At 39.2% G+C, this 20,291-nt stretch overlaps 1 protein-coding gene across 4 annotated transcripts in view; it reads left to right on the plus strand.

Annotated features, from left to right (window-relative positions):
- The window catches only part of SGCZ (sarcoglycan zeta), an 840,425-nt gene that overhangs the window by 449,552 nt on the left and 370,582 nt on the right, over positions 1–20,291 (plus strand). For all 4 annotated transcript variants that reach the window (XR_012158659.2, XM_073341950.2, XM_073341949.2 and 1 more), the window contains one exon: positions 7,683–7,877. Coding sequence is in view for 3 of the 4 variants with exons in the window: in XM_073341950.2 (XP_073198051.1) it covers positions 7,683–7,877 (195 nt within the window). In the remaining variant the exon portion in view is untranslated. The remainder of the gene's footprint in view (positions 1–7,682; positions 7,878–20,291) is intronic.

A 20,291-nucleotide genomic window follows, 5' to 3' on the forward strand; every position in this document is an offset into this window, starting at 1 on the left:
GGGTGACAAAGGAAACATAAGTTAGAATGCGCTGCGCAAACTGGAAGTGATAGCAAGAGCTTTGCATATAACTGTTTGTCATTTAAAATCTTTCTGAGTGAATTCATTTATGTTGGTGTAAAGCCTTTTACAAGAGATGCAAAAGTAAGGCTAGCCACTGATTATACCATTAATAATTCTTTTCATATAACCCACCCCACCAAAAAACCCTTTTCATTTTTGATCTTATCTGAGGTATAATGATTTCAGACTGTTTAGAATGTATATATACATATATATATGCTTTAGAGTCTTCAGCGTAAGAAATTATTGTTGTTCCTATGCAGCATCTACTGCTGTATGTGACACACGTTACACTACACATTGTAGATTGCCAGCTAAAGACTGTAAAGAAGACCTAAAGTAATATTTAATCTGTCAGGTTTTTTTTAATGTCACATGTTGCACAAATTGGAAAAAGAGCAAGTAACTTGCTGGCATGTCACACACAAAAAAAGAGGTGCCCACAGCCTGGGCTGCCTGGCTAGAGGGCATGTTACGGTCCGGGTGAGTGAGGAAAGCCAGCTGGTTCTGGTAAATTACCTGTCTAATGTCCTGAAAGAGTTCTGCTGAGCTGCTATGGCTGGTTAAGAGCAGATTGTTTTTGCTTTTCTCTTTCACACTAAATGCCGATGTGGGCACTTTCATCTTAGTAGCTATATTTTCTCCTCTTGGTTCATTGTCTGCTTTGGCAGAAAACACCACACAAAAATCTGTTCCATTACAGGTCACCTGATTGCTTGGAGGTCCCTTGTCAGCCTAAATCATTGTTTGGTCTGACTAATGTCATATTTTATATATGCTTTTTATTCCTTTATAACATTTTTCATTCAGTGCTTGAATATCAAAAGATTACTTAAAGGTTATTAAGATTAAATCTTAAATGCTCAAGATCTGTAAGCGGTGTGCTGTGTTTTGTTAAAATCCTAATAATACAGGTAGCAAAACACACTCAATTTTTGCATATCTATTTTATTATCTCTGTAGGGGTAAGAGGCATATTTATTTGATTTGCAAGATTAGGTTCTGAATTTTCACAGCTTGTGAATGTAGAAAAATATGGGTGTGGAAATAGATTTTTACTTGATATTGGATTTTAAAAATTTTTGTGGTTTAAAGTAAACATTTTGAAGCTAACATGTGTGTTAAAGATATTGATGATCCTGCATGAGGCCTAAAAGAGTAAATAAAGCTAGCTAGTGATTTTTGGAAGACACAGTAAATACTCTGCAAACTATTAGACATTTAGTAAATGTACTACAATGGAATTCTGTAATGATACCCATTAATATTACGACTGCTCCACTAGACAAAAAAGTAAAACCAAAATACTGAGTTGGCACAAAATGGTCACACTGAATCAACAAATCCTTCTCTTGCGGATATTAAAAGTGATTATATAGGTATATTTTTCCACCTACGTCGAGGATATGTCTAAACTTAGTTCTTGTCATTAAAAGTTCAAAATCTCTAAAATTCCTCCTTTTAAAAAAATAAAGTAACTTTGATAGAATTAAAGTTTTAAATAAAAACCTATTCAACAAAAACACTAATTTTGTAGTTTATAAAAAAGAAATGCACACAGGTTTAAATGTCAGAACATCTGAAGGTAAAGTTTTAAAAAGCTTGATAGTCAGAAAATAAGGTCATTGTACTAGTATCTCAAAATCTTAAGTCTGGAAATAGTTGTGGTTTCTACACCAACCTGAACTCTGCTCCCTTTTGCTCTCAGGGACTTTAGGGGAGACAAATTGTCATTCACTAACAGATAAGGTAGGAGTATGAGACCTTGGTTGTTAATTTGGAGCAGGAAAGGTATATATTAATTTAATAGTCACTGGAAAAGTTGAAAGGAGAGCTCATGGGCTGCTGGTTTGTAGTTCAGTGCATCTTCAACTAGGCTGCAGGAATATTCTTTTTGGAAGAGTCTGTCTCTGTCTCGTTCTCCCAATCTCTCCTTCTCTACTTCCCTCACTCCCAGCTGCCTGCACTCAGAGCTGTGGAGTGGAGGGAACAACTAGAGTAGCAGAGAAAGTCCCTGTCCCAGCAGTAATCATCATCAGCCATAAGTGGAGGGAAGGCTGGATGAAACAGGAAGCAGCAGCTGAGCTGCCAAAATTTTGCTGTGGAGGGCTATGTATTGTCTTAATGGGTCTTCTGTGGTGACTGGCCCCCACTACCATAGTGTGAGCTTCACACTGCCAGCTGCAGAATCAGGAGCCCAAGTACAGGGATCTCATCCCCACGTCACAGGGTATTGCATTTAAAATATTTTCCTTTTTGTTCCTGTCCCCTCCTGTTCTTTAAAACAACAAAAAGGCCTCTTCAAAGAATCTGAGCACTCTGTGGTTTGTTTTAAAAGATAAACAAAAGAAATAGTATTTTTCAATTCTCCTCGTACAAGTCCACTCGGTCCTACTTCTTGTTCAGCCAATCACTAAGACGTTTGTTTACATTTACTGGAGATAATGGTGTCCACTTCTTGTTTATGATGTTACCTGAAAGTGGGAACAGGCGTTTAGATGGCACAGTTGTAGCTGGTGTTGCAAGACATTTGTATCAGGTATGCTAAACATTCGTATGTTCCTTCCTGTTTCAACTTGTAGGCTCTGAAGTTTTACATTGTTTTTTGTTTTTGAGTGCAGTTACTTTTTTTTTAAAACACAAGTTGCACTTTAACAATATAAAGATTACACTACATTTTGAGGTGAATTCAAAAATACTATTTTTTGTTTCTTTTTACAGTGCAAATATTTGTAATAAAATAATATAAAGTGAGCACTGTAGACTTTTTATTCTGTTGTAATTGAAATCAATATATTTGAAAATGTAGAAAAACATCCAAAGATATTTATAATACATTTAAGTGGTGGTGGTGGTGTTTCAGTTCAATTAAGACTGCGATTAGTTACAACTATTTTAATCTTGCAATTAGTTGCGATTATTAAAAAAATCACTGCACAGCCCTGTTTATTATAATACACCCTTTGATGCACTTTATGAATTGATTTGCCATCTTTGTAGTAACAGAATAGTACAACCTATTCTATTGTTAATTTGAATCCCAAAATCTCCTTCAATATCCTTTTCATTCATTATAATGTATCCACAGATGGCCTTCTGATTTTTTTTGTGTCCAAAATTAATCAGATTGCTTATATTACAATTCTATTGACCATTTCATAGAACACTGCCCTAATATATTTAATTATCTTTATGACACCATTAATGTTCATTGGGTCTCAGCGGAGAAATAAAAACAAAATCCCTTCTTGGCAGGGTGACCTGTCCCGTTTTTATAGGGACAGTTCCTGTTTTTTGGGATTTTTTCTTGTATGGGCGTCTGTTACCTCCCCACCCCATCCCATTTTTTCACTGTTGCTATCTGGTCACCCTACTGCTTGGAAGAATTGAGTCTACACCCCAATCCTACAATTGAATCAGTGAGGCACCCTTGGGCCTGTGCAGAGCCCCAGTGAGATTAGTGGGACTCGGCAAGATGGTAAAGTCTACCTGCGTTTATCAGCTTGCAGGATCAGGATCTACGTTAAGCCTTCTGAAGATGGTCTGTTAGGTAAGGCATTTCTAAGTTTGCTGTCCTTGGCAGCAAGCCAAAATTTGATTTTTGTGGAAAGTGCATTTTCTGTCAAAAATCATTTCAATGGAAGATTTCCAACTAGCTGTAATTGAAATATTCCTTTTAGAGGCATAAAAGATGCCAAAGGAATATCAAAGTATTATGTTACGGTGCAGAGCCAAGGAAGAGGAGGTTTTTGAATCAGGATCTGGACAAGTTTTTAGTACAGGCTTGGGGTCAAACACAGACTCTGTTTCAACTGTGCTGAGACTGTGAGCTCTTCTCATGATATTTTGGGTCAAAAAGGTAGGAGTCTTGAATGATCAATACATAAATCCATCTCCCTCCCTTCCCTATCTCCCCCCCCCCGCTCTCCCAAAAAATAAACCCCACAAAAAACCCTTTCTCGTTTGAAATGATAAAAATAAAAACATATACTGAAATCTGTCCATCCTATGATCTGAATGAGGCAGGAATCCTGACTTGGAGGTGGGAGGGGGAGAGGATGTGATAATGTAATTAATGACTGTTATAATGCATATACACAAGGAGGCCAAATTAAGGTTTTATGGGCAACCTGAGTTCCAACATTGCCTAATTTTTGAGAGCTTCACTTTACAACCTTAAGTCTTTTAACCTAGCTCTATTGTGATAATATATTTGTAGGTCACAAGGTAAAGAGTGAGGGATGGGCAGAATGTACCCAAATAATTCAAGAACTATTCAGAAATTGTTATGATTATGACTGGGCAAATATACAGGAATTCAGCAGCTGGAAAGAATAGGGTTAACTAATCTATTAAGAAGGGAAAAACTGCAGCTGCCTCAGTTCATGGACTGTCAAGAAAATATGGCTGGCGACAGCTGTGGTAAATTATGTCATTCTGCCAGGGCATAAGGGGAGCATGCTTTGAGGCCTCTGAGCTAACCTGCACTAGAAAGCTCTCTAGAAGTTGAGAGAAGTGTGTTTAGTTGAAAGAAACCCTGTTGGTGAAGTCTGACTACAAGAAACAATCATGTAATTAAGACCAAGGGGCAAAGGGTAGCCTTCTGTGCTCTTTAAAAAAAACAAAAACAAACAAAAAAAAAACAAAGCAAAACAAAAATCCTCTCAATCCCCCCTGATTGTGAGACTTATGTTTTTCAGATCACTTTATAACATGCATAATTCTGTCCCTTACCTGTTTTATTACAATTCTATATATGCCTTCTAATGTTCACTGCTGTGATACATACATTTTAAAGTGATTTGGAAGTAAAGAACTTAAAGCAACTGTGAAAGAATAGGAGTTAAAGAAAAGACAGGACCACTGACCAAACTTCTCCGTAACAGGTTCACAAAGTGAATCCAATTCCAAGTCACCATTGGAGTCTCTGCATTTCACAATGCTGGAGGAAGAAGTTGGGATTGTAATGTCACACAATTAATATCTCTGCTCATAAGAAGTGATGGGCAAACCTCAGTGTTTTGAGTTGGATAAGTATCCACTTATTCAGCTGCTTATCCAAATGGGTTTGGTCTTGAACTCATGAGAACAGACTTCCTAGTGAAATTTGAGACTTTGTTTGATCCTTCAAGCAGATATACATTGGTTCTTACTTTTGTTTGGATCAGTTTACCATCTTTACTCATAAGATATCTTAAAAGTTGCCCTATTATTTTTACCAGGAAATAAACCATTGTTTTTAAATGTAAAATTGGTAATTTTCTCTGATGTGTATTGTTATGGGTTGGGTGGATGGATCTACATACACATTTACTCAATGGCTTAATTTTTTTATTCCTGTAAAGTTCAAAGTCATAATTTTATGGTCACATTAGAAATAGTATTTTTGGAAAACAAAAATAAATTGCCTTCATTTAATTTTAAATCATATAATAATGGAGGCCTTTTTATGTTGAAAGGGAGGCAAGTTTGAACATTGAATAGGAACATAAATGACAGGAAAAAAAATAGAGGATGTAAAAATGGAAGAACATATCTGTATTTACTTCTACATTTATTAAAACAATTTTTCCTAAATACCAAAAGATTAGAAGTTAATGTAGTGAATGCCTGTGCCCTGACATTCTCAGTTAATTTCCTAAATTGGCATATGTTGAGAACAGTCTAAAATGTAGACTAAAGGTATTCTAATACAAAATTTCTTTTGTAATATTTTTATGTCCAGTCTGCTGCTTGAGCTAAGTAAATTATCTGGTTTTGTTGACCATGTCTTTGCATTTTCCCTTTTATATAGTCATGAAGAATCAAAACCACTCAGACTGGCAGTAAAAATGATAGACATTCCTTGGTAGGGCAGGTTATACTGGGAAATACTTTTTTTTTTTTTTTTTGCTATCATTGGTAGAGGGTTTTTGGGGGTGGAGGTGTGGTAACCCTTACATGAACTGCTCTGACACCTCGTTGATTTGTAATAGACCCTTGACCCTTGAGACATATGAGATCTAAAGACTATCCCTTTTGGTAGCCTGGTGACAACAATCCATTTGATATGGTAGCCTTATAAAGGTTTAAAGTATGGTCTTTGCGTAACCCACACGCCTCCTGAGAGTAATGAGTCTGCTCCCCAAAGCCTTGGCTAACAGCCATATGGTCCAGATCTGAGGTCCCAGGTTCAATCCTGCCCACTGGTGACCAGAGTCTGTTGGCGTTATAAGTGGGGGCTCATCCGGGATTTCATCTGGGAAGTTTCTGAAGTTGGGACATGCTTCCTCAGCTAGGGAAAGTATGTAACCCATACACCTCCTCGGTGTGGTGTTCTGTCCCATCTAATGGCACTGAGACCACTTATAGATTAATGAGTCTGTTCTACAGCCTTAGCTAAGAGGCATATGGCTTTTAGCTCATGCAGTAGAAGCTCATGCATTTAGCTTCACAGGTTCCAGGTTCAATCCTCCCCAATGACGATTGGGGTCCATCGATGTTACATTTGCACATGATCACTGAGCTTTAAAGTGAAAGAGGCTTTTTTACTACATCCCGCAACATTCTGTTGACATGGCACAGATGGCTGAAGTACAGTGGGCACAGTTAACTTTTTTCTTTTACCTTTCTATTCCTAAAATAAGAAATGATTGATCCTCTTGGTATTTCACAAGATAAGTATGGGGAATACCTGCTCACACCCCTTCCCATTTCCCTCTTTTCTTGTAACTCTTCCCTCATAATGACTGCATGTCTGTCTGTCTATATGCACAATGCCCAATCCTGCCTGGAGCCTGTAGGTGTTACTGCAATGTCAATAACTAGTCATATTGTACAAACCAGTAAAAAGATAAGGGAAAAAAAGAAAACTTTTTAACTGCCCACTGTGAGTAGAATTTTCAGTCTCTGACCGAGAGCATGGAACATCATCCAGATGTATGAGTGTTCATTTGGATGGAGGCAGGGTTCCTTTACCGAGTTGGATGGCCCTGACAGGCCTCATGCCAAATGTTGCTGATCCCTGTTATAATGTATGCTTTTCTATGGGATACAATATATGTAAGAAGATGATTTATTTAACCATCTGCATACATAATAAAACAGAGAATTTCACTTGTAAAATTTTGTCCTAAACCAAAGTATGACACTATTTTTTCTCCTTTCATATTAAATATATGAATGACTTACCTTTCAAAAATTACTTTCTGTGACCTGCTCATATATGAAGAAGCCAATAAAACTGTATTTGAGACAAGCACATATGGTCTATTTTCTTTTCTACATTTTTTTTCTCCTAGTTTTCCATATACTATTGAAACTTGTAGCCTGACTTAGTTATAATCACATCTGTTCCTCTATTAGTCACTTTATAATCCATGATAAGAAGAAGAAAAAGAATGCTTCATATCATGGAGCAGCAAATAGGTAAAAATCATACCAAGGGTACTAAAAGCCTAGCTCAAACAAATTGGTATGGTTGAATTTGGCTCAATGAATTTTTTTTCTTTAACACAGTTCAGTGGCTGTAATATGATGATTCTGGAAACCTATTCAGATAATCTTCATAGAATAAAATCTATCAAATGACAATTTTTCATTTCTTACTTTTTTGTCCCCCCCCCCCCCCCCCCACGCAGATGACACGAGAACAATATATACTGGCAACACAGCAGAACAGCCTGCCAAGGATTGAAAATCCGCAACTTTATCCAGTGGGAATTTATGGATGGCGAAAGAGGTGCTTATACTTCTTTGTCCTTCTGCTGTTGGTTACCATGATTGTTAACTTAGCAATGACAATATGGATTTTGAAGGTCATGAATTTCACAGTGGTAAGTACCACCATGATTTTCCATCTCTTGATCTTCATGTTAATAGCTTGTCCTTTTTTCAGTGCACGTTCATGTATTCTTTAATGCTTGCACATTATTAAACTATCAACATACACATTACAGATTTATTGTTTAATTAAAATGGAAGGTTACAATTTTTTGGTTTGTTTATTGATACTGGATATTAGGAGAAAGGATTTATCAGTTTACAACATGTGAATCTGGAAATGGACATTTTAACTACTAATTGGCTTTATTTTCCATGTAAATATGTGAAGGTGGTTGCTGTTTTTCTTATGGATCACAACACATCATAACTCTACTGTGGGAAGACTTAGTGACTCCCTTATCTCTGTAAATCTATGACTCTGCTTATGTATATATAAATAATATTTTAAATGTGTTTACAGACTTTTCTTGACATGATGCAACGTTCTTCTTCAGATGATAAGCCAAATTCAGGGGATGTTAAATACAGCTAGAGGATATTTAAATCAGTTATAAAGATGTTCTTAAAATGCATAAGAATTCCTCTGTATGCTTGTCTTCATGATACATTGTACCGCACTGAGGCCAGAGCATAAAAGGCCATACAGGTGAAATATTCAAAACAAACACCTTTGTACCTGGGACTTATTTGGCTTTCAGGATTACAGCCTACCACAGGACTACCTAATTTAGAATTTTAAATTTTTGGAAAACTAAAATACCTTAATTACAGCTGTACAAAAATGAAATATCAAAACACTTTTTTCCATGGCTAGCATAAAATGATCAGGGGAACTGGAGTACTAGGGGGCATGTTCCCTGGAGGAACTGCTATTGATGGGAAACCAAGGGAATGGGGAGGGAGTGGAGTTAGATTGGAAGCCACTCAGCCACATAGACACAGCAATCCACAGGGTTTATAAAGTTCCACTTGTTCAATTTTACCTGTTTCAGCTTCTTTCCTTTACAAATAAAATCTGGTGGTAACATCTGATCAGGGAATTATCTGAAGTGTAGCAGCTGGCAGAATGAGTCCTGTAACTTGGTCTGGAATTTGCAGACACAAACCTAGTCCAGTAATGTGCCCGGTGGAAGGAGGAGTTTGAACTGTACACAGACCTGGCCATGCAGGAGGACAGCAACAGCAGGAAATTAAAATTATTAGTTTACCTTATTGGGGAACAAGGAGGAGAGATCTGCACTGCTCTGAACCACACACTGCCTCAAGCCTCCCAGCAATCCTAGGAGCCCCGAGGACCTATTGCTCCCCAAAGCAGGACAAAACTGTGGAGTGACACAGGCTTTTCACTAGAGAACAATCTAAAGGGGAGGGGATAGATTTCATGTTACTGCCTTACAAACACTGGCTGCCTACATGCAATGTTGGAGTCTTGACAGACTCCCTAATTTGGGACAGGATAGTCTGTGGCACTTGGGATCATCCCCTCCCTCTGCTCTGGGAAGACAATCTCACATTAGACAGGTTTCAGAGGAACAGCCGTGTTAGTCTGTATTCGCAAAAAGAAAAGGAGTACTTGTGGCACCTTAGAGACTAACCAATTTATTTGAGCATGAGCTTTCGTGAGCTACAGCTCACTTCATCAGATGTTTACCGTGGAAACTGCAGCAGACTTTATATACACACAGAAATCATGAAACAATACCTCCTCCCACCCCACTGTCCTGCTGGTAATAGCTTATCTAAAGTGATCAACAGGTGGGCCATTTCCAGCACAAATCCAGGTTTTCTCACCCTCCACCCCCCCACACAAATTCACTCTCCTGCTGGTGCTAGCCCATCCAAAGTGACAACTCTTTACATAATCAAGTCGGGCTATTTCCTGCATAGATCAAGGTTTTCTCACATCCCCCCCACCCCCATACACACACAAACTCAGTGAGTTTGTGTGTGTATGGGGGTGGGGGGGATGTGAGAAAACCTTGATCTATGCAGGAAATAGCCCGACTTGATTATGTAAAGAGTTGTCACTTTGGATGGGCTAGCACCAGCAGGAGAGTGAATTTGTGTGGGGGGGTGGAGGGTGAGAAAACCTGGATTTGTGCTGGAAATGGCCCACCTGTTGATCACTTTAGATAAGCTATTACCAGCAGGACAGTGGGGTGGGAGGAGGTATTGTTTCATGATTTCTGTGTGTATATAAAGTCTGCTGCAGTTTCCACGGTAAACATCTGATGAAGTGAGCTGTAGCTCACGAAAGCTCATGCTCAAATAAATTGGTTAGTCTCTAAGGTGCCACAAGTACTCCTTTTCTTTTCACATTAGACAAATGCTTAGACATGGGGCATGCAATGGAAGCCTTGAGAGGAAAGATGAAATACATAGAAGGTGTATCGCATCCCCAGAACTACATGTCAGGGAGTCAACAGGAAAGGAAAGCAATTGGCTTCCATAAACGTAGTGAAATGTATTTACTGTGTGAGACAGCATGAGCAGGTAAAGGAGAAGGTGCCCCAAGGTAGGACAGCATTACAAGGAATGTGGCAAGGTTGAGCCATCTTGTGCAAGAGCAGAGCAAGGTCTTGGAAGATTGTCAGATTTGTACAGGAGTGGGGTGGCACATCAGACAGTGGTGGTAACATCGTGAGACTCTCCTGGGCTCTGAGAGCATATCAGTTCAAGCTGTCAGGACAAGAAAGCAACAAGGGATGAATAGTACCATCCTCCATGCATAGAAGCATGTTATCTTTTGTGATTTCAGCTGAATAGTGAAGCCTCCTGCATAGTGATTTCTTAGGGTGAGTTGGATTTGAACACACCCATTACAAAGAGCGGTCACAATGTAAAATGAGAACACAGTGGAGCCCAAAGGAATATGTGACCTCATAGTAACTAATCTGAGAAATAACAGATGGTACCAATTGAAGTTTGTGGATGGTAGATGGTAAGCACCCCAGACCTCTCTTGGGAATACAGCATACAGCCATACAAACCATGGATCTGATCGGGTAGTAAGCATGCAAAGAAAGTCTTATGACACTATGTAGTCCAGTGGGCCAAGGAGTTCAAAAGTGTGTAGAGCAGGGGCATTAGAGGACCTGTAGGGACTAGTGCAGCCTGGTGGTGGTAAAGATGTCATCAGGCATGTTGTTCATCTGCATAGACCAAAGCCACTGAAACCGGAATTGAAAATATCCACTGCACACAATAGATGAAATCTTGCTAGTACTTTCCAGATCCAGAATCTGAATGGTCTGTGGTGTGAAGACTGGGTTTTGACTCATAAGTCTGGTTAAAGAGTCAGCATGTGCAGCACTGTTTGGTCACTACAGATGGCTATGCCTGCTGATGAATATAAGCCCAGTGCCAGAGGTGTTCCAGAGATGACTCATTGAGTGCTGTAAGGACTGCTTAGGGTGAAAACAATTGCAGATGATATCCTCATTGTAGGTGAAAGAAGCCATGATACAGAAGCTGAATGAGACTATGACAGGAAATGACGACAAGCTTTTCTACAGCGATGCAGGGACAAGAACATAAAACTGAATGCAGATAAAATGTGACTCAAACAACATGAGGTGACATACATTAAACATCTGCTCACAGCACAGGGACAGAGCTGATCCCATCAAAATGAAAGCAGTCAGACATTCCACATTCCTAGTAGATGTGAAAGGGGTACCTAGGTGCTGAAATTAGGAGTGCTGAATGTGCTACCATGCCCACTGGCTTGAAGTGGTTTTCGTCATATACAGGATTTACAGTTTGGTTCAATGGCTCTCATCACCCCTCATACAATTTGTTCCAGCACTCCTGAAGGGGTACAGCACTTTATAGGAATGATACATTTTCTGTCCACATTTGTCTGCAATAGAGGAACCATATGTCAGCTCCTGTACAAGTCTCTGTCCTCTCATAAGGCAGGATGTTGAGAGGGACTGGGCAGGTCCGTAACAGCAAGCATTTGACATGCTGAAACAAAGGATAATGGATGCCCCTGTCCTGAAGTACTACAAGACAGGAGAGACACTGTCACTCCAGTGTGATGCATCAGAGAAAGGATTGGGTATAGCTTTTTTGCAAAAGCAGCCAGTCACTTATTCCAACAGACCCCTGTCAGAGACTGAACAAAATAGAAAAAAAGCTTCTGGCTATGGTTTTGGAGTGGAGGGTTTCCATCAGTACACCTGTAGCCAATAATAGTGCAAAAAGCTTAGACACCCCTAGAAACAATCATGGCAAAGCCCCTTCTTGCATATGTTGATGCATCTCCAACACTACCAAGGAGATCAGATGTTGTACACATATGTACCCAGTATCAGCGAGCTGGAGGAACGGGGTCTGGACATTGAATCCATTAGCATGCTGCACTGTCTCCTGGTTTCAACACTGAAGCTGATGAAAATCAAAGAGGCAATGGAAAAGCCCAATTGCAAGCAGTCAAAAGAATGTGATAAGAGCAGGGTGGCCAGAAGACAAAAGCCAAGTTTCTGGTAGGAGCAGAACCATATTGTCAAATTAAAGATTAGTTGAGTATGCAGGATAGAATATTTTGAGGACAGGAAGTTTGTTGTCTCCACCACATTCCATAAGCATGTCGTGCAAAAAATACAGGACTCGCACCTTGGCATTGACCGTTGTCTTAGACAGGCTTGTGAGTAGATTTAACAGCCAGGAATGAATACACATCTCTGCTCCTTGATAGCAGGGTGTGACGCCTGCTGGTCATGTGATAACCACCAGCAGAAAGACTCTGTTACCACATGATCTGCCCACCACTGAGTGGAGGCCTGCTGCATCCAGAAGAATGGAGAATCCACCAAGAGGAGATGGCCAACAATCAGTGAAAGCAGGCAACAGAGTATAGCTGGTTAGCAAACAACCTGCTGACCCTGGAGACGGACGCTCCTCACAACTCATAAGCCTACTCCTTCTGTTTTTTCTCTATTGGCTAGGTCCTCGCAGGAGGACCTGGCTCCAGGGCTTCTATGTACTTCACCTGTTGAGAAGACCAAACTATCTCAAAGACTGTTCAACCACGAGTCTGCGGTAAAGATGAAACTCCAATTTAGCTGTGTGCTAACAACCTCTGGCAGAAGAGACAGGAGCTGGAGTCTGGGTGTCAATTATTTGTGTTTAATTTTATATTAAAATGTTTGTTAAAACAGGGAAGATATATCATGGTCAGTGGAACTGAAGTGTCCCTGGAGGAATAGGGAATGGAGGTAGTTAGGTTAAAGGACAACTCAGCCACATGGAGGCAGAAGTCCACAGGCTTCAATAAAGTTTCTCTTGTTTAATTTACTTTGCATTCAGCTTCACTCTTTGGGAATAAAACATCTAGAAGCTTTATTGGAAAGTGAATAACTTGTAATGGAATATAGAATCAAATCTCACATTTAGTGCACAGTGCAAATCTATCTATTTCAGTGCTTCTGCTTACTATTTAGCAGATTGAAGCCTTTGGTTTAGTAGTTTTAGCAGTATGCATGTGGCAAATATAATTAAATGAACGGGAGCTTAATGATTTCACTAAGATAACATTTGAAGTGTAATACACTTTATACCTAAATGCAGTCCTTCATGACAATGCTGGATATTGCAGTTCAAAAATCACTTAATGTGGATTTTTAACAGTCCTGAAATATTACAAATCCAATTAGATTATATTTAGTTGACATATGTGAATTAATCTTTAATCCTCCTGTTAAGAGGAAAAATAATTTTATATTTTTCACCAGTCCTTGCACTTGTATTCAAGTAAGCAATTGTTAATAGCATAAGAAGAAAAAAATCACCCCATGACATCAAAAAGCAGAAAATAATGTGCAATTTGTTCAGGTAACATTACTGATCTACCAGCATTATATTTCACTTTCATTATTGCAGTTTCTGTCCCAGAAATGCAAACTCGCATCTGTTAACATTTCTTATTTGAACAAGCTGAGTGTATGCTATTGTTATAAAAAATTCTGTACCAAGGAAGACTGGAAGGATCATTTTATTTTATGGTGGTTCCATTAGTATATCATTTTTACCAACATTTGTATATAGTATATCATTGTTGACACTGGATTATTAACCTTTATTCTTCACATGGTGGAATGTGTAATAGCTTTGTTTGGTGAAATATTCTTTTTTGGGACTGAATAGTTTCTCACTCCAAATATTTATATATATTCATGACCTATCATCTGGTTAGCCTGTTACAGAAAACAGGGTTTATAGATATAAATCTTGACTGGTTTATGATATTCTAATTCTGCATGAATGTTCTTACTCAAAATTGTATAATTTATAGTTTGCAAATATTTTTATTAACAGCGTGTTAGTCATTGTAGTATTTCAAATGCAGTGATGATACATAATATAAGAAATATCATAAATCTTACTATTGCACTTGTCCATGTATAAGAGCTTGACAGGGAATGGGTTCCTATCAGTAAAGGATCTGGTTGAACTCTCCACAGTTAAACCCACACAGGAAATCCCTTTGTATCAAACACTGTGATGTTGATGACAGAAAATCCTCCCAAAAAATGTTGAGAAAATTCTAATCTGTAAATCTGAAAAAAATCTATTCTATTCATTGGCATTCATGAGAAAAATAAGACTACATTTTTCAGATAACTATACGTTCTGACATTTCAGCTCAGCACGATTAGCCCCAATCTTGTCTATTTAAATTATCTAGCATATTAGGATTTCACTGGTTTCAGGGGTAGTCGTGTTAGTTTATATCAGCAAAAACAATGAGGAGTCCTTGTGGCACCTTAAAGACTAACACATTTATTTGGGCATAAGCTTTCATGGGCTATAACCCACTTCATCAGATGCATGGAGTGAAAAAAGTAGACAGGTATAAATACACAGCACATGAAAAGATGGGAGTTGCCTTGCCAAGTGGGGGGCCAATGCTAATGAAGCCAATTCAATTAGGCTGGATGTAGCCCATTCCTAACAGCTGACAAGAAGGTGTGAGTATCAACGGAGGCAAAATTATTTTTTTGTAGTGACCCAGCCACTCCCAGTTTTTATTCAGGCCTAATTTGATGGTGTCAAGTTTGCAAATTAGTTCCAGTTCTGCAGTTTCTCGTTGAGTCTGTTTTTGAAGTTTTTTTTTGTTGAAGAATGGCCACATTTAAGTCTGTTGCGTATCCAGGTTGAAGTGCCCTCACTTGATTTTGATTGACTTCATTCTTTTTAAAGCATCTTTAAAATTACCAAGGTAGTGTATGCATATAATTTTTGTTAATATATATGGAAAATATGCCTGTGCATCAATATAACCACAATTCGCTGGATGATTTTCAAGGTTAAAAAATAAACAGTGGTATTGGTAAAATCCATGCTGGCTAGACTTTAACGTGCATAGCAGAAGTAGCTATGATGTCAAATTAAGAATGGGACATGGTTTATTCATGTTGACTTAAGTTTAAGATCTAAAAATTACGTGTCTGAGAGCAATGAGAATTGAGGAATTGACTTGGAGATCGGATTACCAAACTAGAACGTATAGCTGAGTTAACTTACATACTTATGGTGTTTAGGTACAATGTATACACTATTTCATGTAACTTGTAATCTATGATTTGTTAAAAGCAGAAATTAATCCCTTTCTTTGTCTAGTTAAACAACTTTGAACTTTTCAGAGTAGTTTAAATTATGACGTTATTTGCCTGAGGTTCTTTACAATCACTTTTTAGAAGATGGTGAGTGACCAACACATAGTGACAATTGCTGGATCAGAAATACAGCAATGTTGGCTTTGAATTAACCAGTCATCACCCATTTTTAAGAGACTAATGTAACCGTGTGTGTGTCCATGTAAATCTGTTATAGTTCTATGTTGGAACATCTCTTTAGTTAAAGCTGTAGAAACTTGTGCTTTTAGCTCTGGAGTTCCTCACTTCAATTCTTTGTGTTGGCCAAGATGGTGGCTGTCACACTAAGTTGAAGCTTAGATCTTTCCAGGAAAGGCCTATAAGCAAATGAAAAAAGAGCTATAAAAAGTCTGAGACAAAGCTGGAGACAAGCTGACCAAAGAAAGTAAAGGGTCCTTCCTATATAACTAAAGGAATTCACTGAAAGGTGGGAATACTCTTTAAAATATATATATATATGGTATGTATACTGATATATTTTATGAATATATAATCTGGATACCGTCCTGTAGCTATTTTCTGATTTGAATTATGTAGTACATATGTATTTTAAATTTTGGTGATGGTGAAAAACATTTAACCTATTTTTACATGTTCATGTCTTTATAGCAGATCTCTCATAACATTGAGACTTAGCTTTTTAATTTTAATACTGAAATTGCCCTTCATTCCCTGTTGCTGTCTTGATGGTTGTGCAACATCAAGTGATGACTTTCAAACCCTAAGAGGAGCTGTATTTTAGTACAGTGTGCTCTTCTTAGAGTCTGTACATTTCAGAAATGTTAACATTGTAGCCAACCTAGAGAAATTATGGATCCCATCATCTCTAGTAATGTTTTTTGCCCTAAACTTGTCACAATTTAATGGATTCTAGTGTGCGCTACCCTGGCTACCCACTAGGACTGCTTTGAGGGGAATCCAAGCTCTGTTTCCTGCTCAGCCCTCGTTGCCAGTTGTGTAACCACCAAATGGTTTCGCGTTGTCCACCAACTAGCTCCTGTGGGGGATGACGTTTGCCTATGCACTTCTAGTCTGGCCTCAATTCCAACCGGAGATCAAGAAGTGAAAGGCTTTGTCTATTTTACCAATAGTTCCCCCCATCATCTAATTCCTAGATATCCCATTCCCATCTCTGCAGTCATTTGCAATTTACAATAAAACATTGGCAATTTTTGACTGGGGGTTGGACTAGATGACCTCCTGAGGTCCCTTCCAACCCTGATATTCTATGGTTCTAAGACTGCTTTGTGCTGTTTGCTTGCATGGTGGAGCTTTAACTCATTCATTGCAGGTAGTCATGCCAATAGCAGGAACAAAAGATACCATCATTTGTGAAGAGATGTTTAATGTTTACCAACTTCTGCCATGTTATCTTCAAACGTACATAATATTACTTTCAGCCCCTCCATCATTATGGAGTTGCACAACTTGAGTTGTAAATAAATGTGAAGCTGTATGTTTTGTTTTTTTTATGGGTGGTGTTTTGATAAAGTATCATGGATGACACGGTCTCCCACAGTATTCTTGTCAGCAAGTTAAAGAAGTATGGGCTGGATGAATGCACTATAAGGTGGGTAGAAAGTTGGCTAGATTGTCGGGCTCAACGGGTAGTGATCAATGGCTCCATGTCTAGTTGGCAGCCGGTATCAAGTGGAGTGCCCCAGGGGTTGGTCCTGGGGCCGGTTTTGTTCAATATCTTCATAAATGATCTGGAGGATGGTGTGGATTGCACTCTCAGCAAATTTGCGGATGATACTAAACTAGGAGGAGTGGTAGATATGCTGGAGGGCAGGGATAGGATACAGAAGGAACTAGACAAATTGGAGGATTGGGCCAAAAGAAATCTGAGGTTCAACAAGGATAAGTGCAGGGTCCTGCAGTTAGGACGGAAGAACCCAATGCACAGCTACAGACTAGGGACCGAATGGCTAGGCAGCAGTTCTGCGGAAAAGGACCTAGGGGTGACAGTGGTCGAGAAGCTGGATATGAGTCAACAGTGTGCCCTTGTTGCCAAGAAGGCCAATGGCATTTTGGGATGTATACGTAGGGGCATTGCCAGCAGATCGAGGGACGTGATCGTTCCCCTCTATTCGACATTGGTGAGGCCTCATCTGGAGTACTGTGTCCAGTTTTGGGCCCCACACTACAAGAAGGATGTGGATACATTGGAGAGAGTCCAGCGAAGGGCAACAAAAATGATTAGGGGTCTGGAACACATGACTTATGAGGAGAGGCTGAGGGAGCTGGGATTGTTTAGCCTGCAGAAGAGAAGAATGAGGGGGGATTTGATAGCTGCTTTCAACTACCTGAGAGGTGGTTCCAGAGAGGATGGTTCTAGACTATTCTCAGTGATAGAAGAGGACAGGACAAAGAGTAATGGTCTCAAGTTGCAGTGGGGGAGGTTTAGGTTGTATATTAGGAAAAACTTTTTCACTAGGAGGGTGGTGAAACACTGGAATGCGTTACCTAGGGAGGTGGTGGAATCTCCTTCCTTAGAAGTTTTTAAGGTCAGGCTTGACAAAGCCCTGGCTGGGATGATTTATTTGGGGATGGGTCCTGCTTTGAGCAGGGGGTTGGACTAGATGACCTCCTGAGGTCCCTTCCAACTCTGTTGGTTGCTATAAATGACTGATAGCATTTCATAGAATCATAGAATATCAATTATTCTGAGTATAAGGCAACAACTAGTTAGCTTTGTGGTTTCAAAATATATGCATTATCCTATGAAAGTACCCTCTAGCTCTCAAGTAAATACCATTCTGGAGACAAACTGGGCCCATGGGATTCACTCCTTTGCAATTCAAAGATCAGGTTGCCTACTTGTCTTGAGTAATACGGAACTTGCCAAAAGAATTCTATATGAAAAACGTCTTCATGTGAGGCTAAAGAGAACAAAATACTCTGCATTTGTTGGTTCTGCTTCTCTGTTCAAGGAACAATCCAAGATAATATTTGACCTGCAGCCTAGTGCTGGGAGATGCTTCAGAGGTTTGATTTAGATATACATCTAAAAGCTGGATGCCTACCTTAATAATCCAAACAGTTATAATTATACAAAAATTTACTGGAAGTCTCACAAGAACAAGATTTTCTGTGAGATTCCTTTTACTTTGTTTTCCTTTGAGTTAGAAAACATGAGTGCAGTCTTTGTTGTGATGTACAGGAGTTTATGCCAGAAAGTGCAGAGGACTACAAAAGTAAAAAAGAACTTTTAATCACAAAATGCTCTTTTCAGGTTTCTGATAGGTTCATTCAATTTACCAATGAGCTAATGGCTTGCGATATAATCCCAATCAAGAATCTACACTGCCAGAAGTTTCAATCCTTCACTTGTGACATTACAACTGAGGAACAAATATTTGATAGAAGCAAAGGCGTTCTACTCATGTAAATTTAGATTGTAAGCTCTTTGGGGCAGAAGCTATATTCCTATATGATTGATACAGTGGTCAGTACAATGCACCTTGATTCTGACTAGAGCCTGATGGCTATTTTTAGTAGTAAATAATGGGGGGGGAGAGAGAGAGAGAAAAATATTGCATAAAAGGAGTTGTTTCTAAATAGAATGCATCACACACATTTTTGAAAAGCACCAAATGCTTTTTTCAGTTTCTCAGTGGCTGGAACTGGATCCACATTTGGTGCTGAGTTTACTGTTCAGCATTAGGGAAATCCCTCATCATTTCTTCAAAGTATCGGACTTCAGTTAATTTTACTGGTACAGAACTAGAAGCAATTGTGTTCAGTGCTTTAATCAAAAGTTTGACTATGGTAGCAAATCACCTCTGAATTACCAATGCATAAGTAATTAATTTTCTTGCAAAAATATGTAATAGTGTCTTGTTTTTCTCCACATGTATCACAGTATTAGGGGGAGCATCTCTGCTTCAGACGTAACAGATTGTTTTGACCACCCAGATCTATTTATTTTGTATTTTGATCCAGTAATCTCTGTATCATCAATTCTGATGGCTTGTCTGGGTGATAGACAGCATCTCAATCTGTGTTATCTCAACTCATTTCTAAATGATCCTAAAAAAGGAACATGATTAAACAGTTTAGGAGGATTATTGGCATTACTTAATAGAAACAGAAGTTTCCAATATGCAGATGTTAAATGCCAGCTAATCAGTCCAAATCATTCATAATTTTCAAAGTTTACTGGGGATGTGCTGACCGCTACTCAAAAATAATGTAGATGGTTGCAGACAAAGTCTCTCTTCCTTATGAAAGAAGTACTTCTCTATTGGTGACTGTACTTTTACTAAAGAGTGTACTTTTATCCACTCAAAAAGCATAAGTTTCATAGCTCATTCACTTACCAACATGTGCTCTTTTTTCAGGGGTGAAAGTAACTTAAAGGAATTACTGGTAAGCCGGATTCCTGAGCGGGGGCATGGCCTCAACAAGAAGAGGCGTGGCCTCAAAATGAAGATTTAAAGGCCCCAAGGCTTTGGCTGTGGCTGGGAGCCCCGGGGCCTTTTAATCACCCCCGGATCTACCAGCTGCAGAGGCTCAGGGGTGATTTAAAGGGCCTGAGGCTCTGGCCACCACTACCACAGCGGAGCTCCACGCCCTTTAAATCAACGGAGCCCTGCCACCGCTACCCCGGGGCTCCAGCAGTGGGGCTTGGGCAGTGCTTTAAAGGGCCTGCAGCTCCGGCTGCTGCAGCGAGCCCTGGGCTCTTTAAATCGCCAGCCTGGGGAAGCCGGTCTGGTCCAGCATGGCATACCGTCTCTTGCCAGTACGCCATACCGGCTTACTTTCATCTCTGTCCCTTTTAGATTGTAAATGGTTCCTTAT

This window comes from Lepidochelys kempii, chromosome 4 (genome assembly GCF_965140285.1).
Source record: "Lepidochelys kempii isolate rLepKem1 chromosome 4, rLepKem1.hap1, whole genome shotgun sequence".
Classification (NCBI taxonomy): Eukaryota; Metazoa; Chordata; order Testudines; family Cheloniidae; genus Lepidochelys; species Lepidochelys kempii.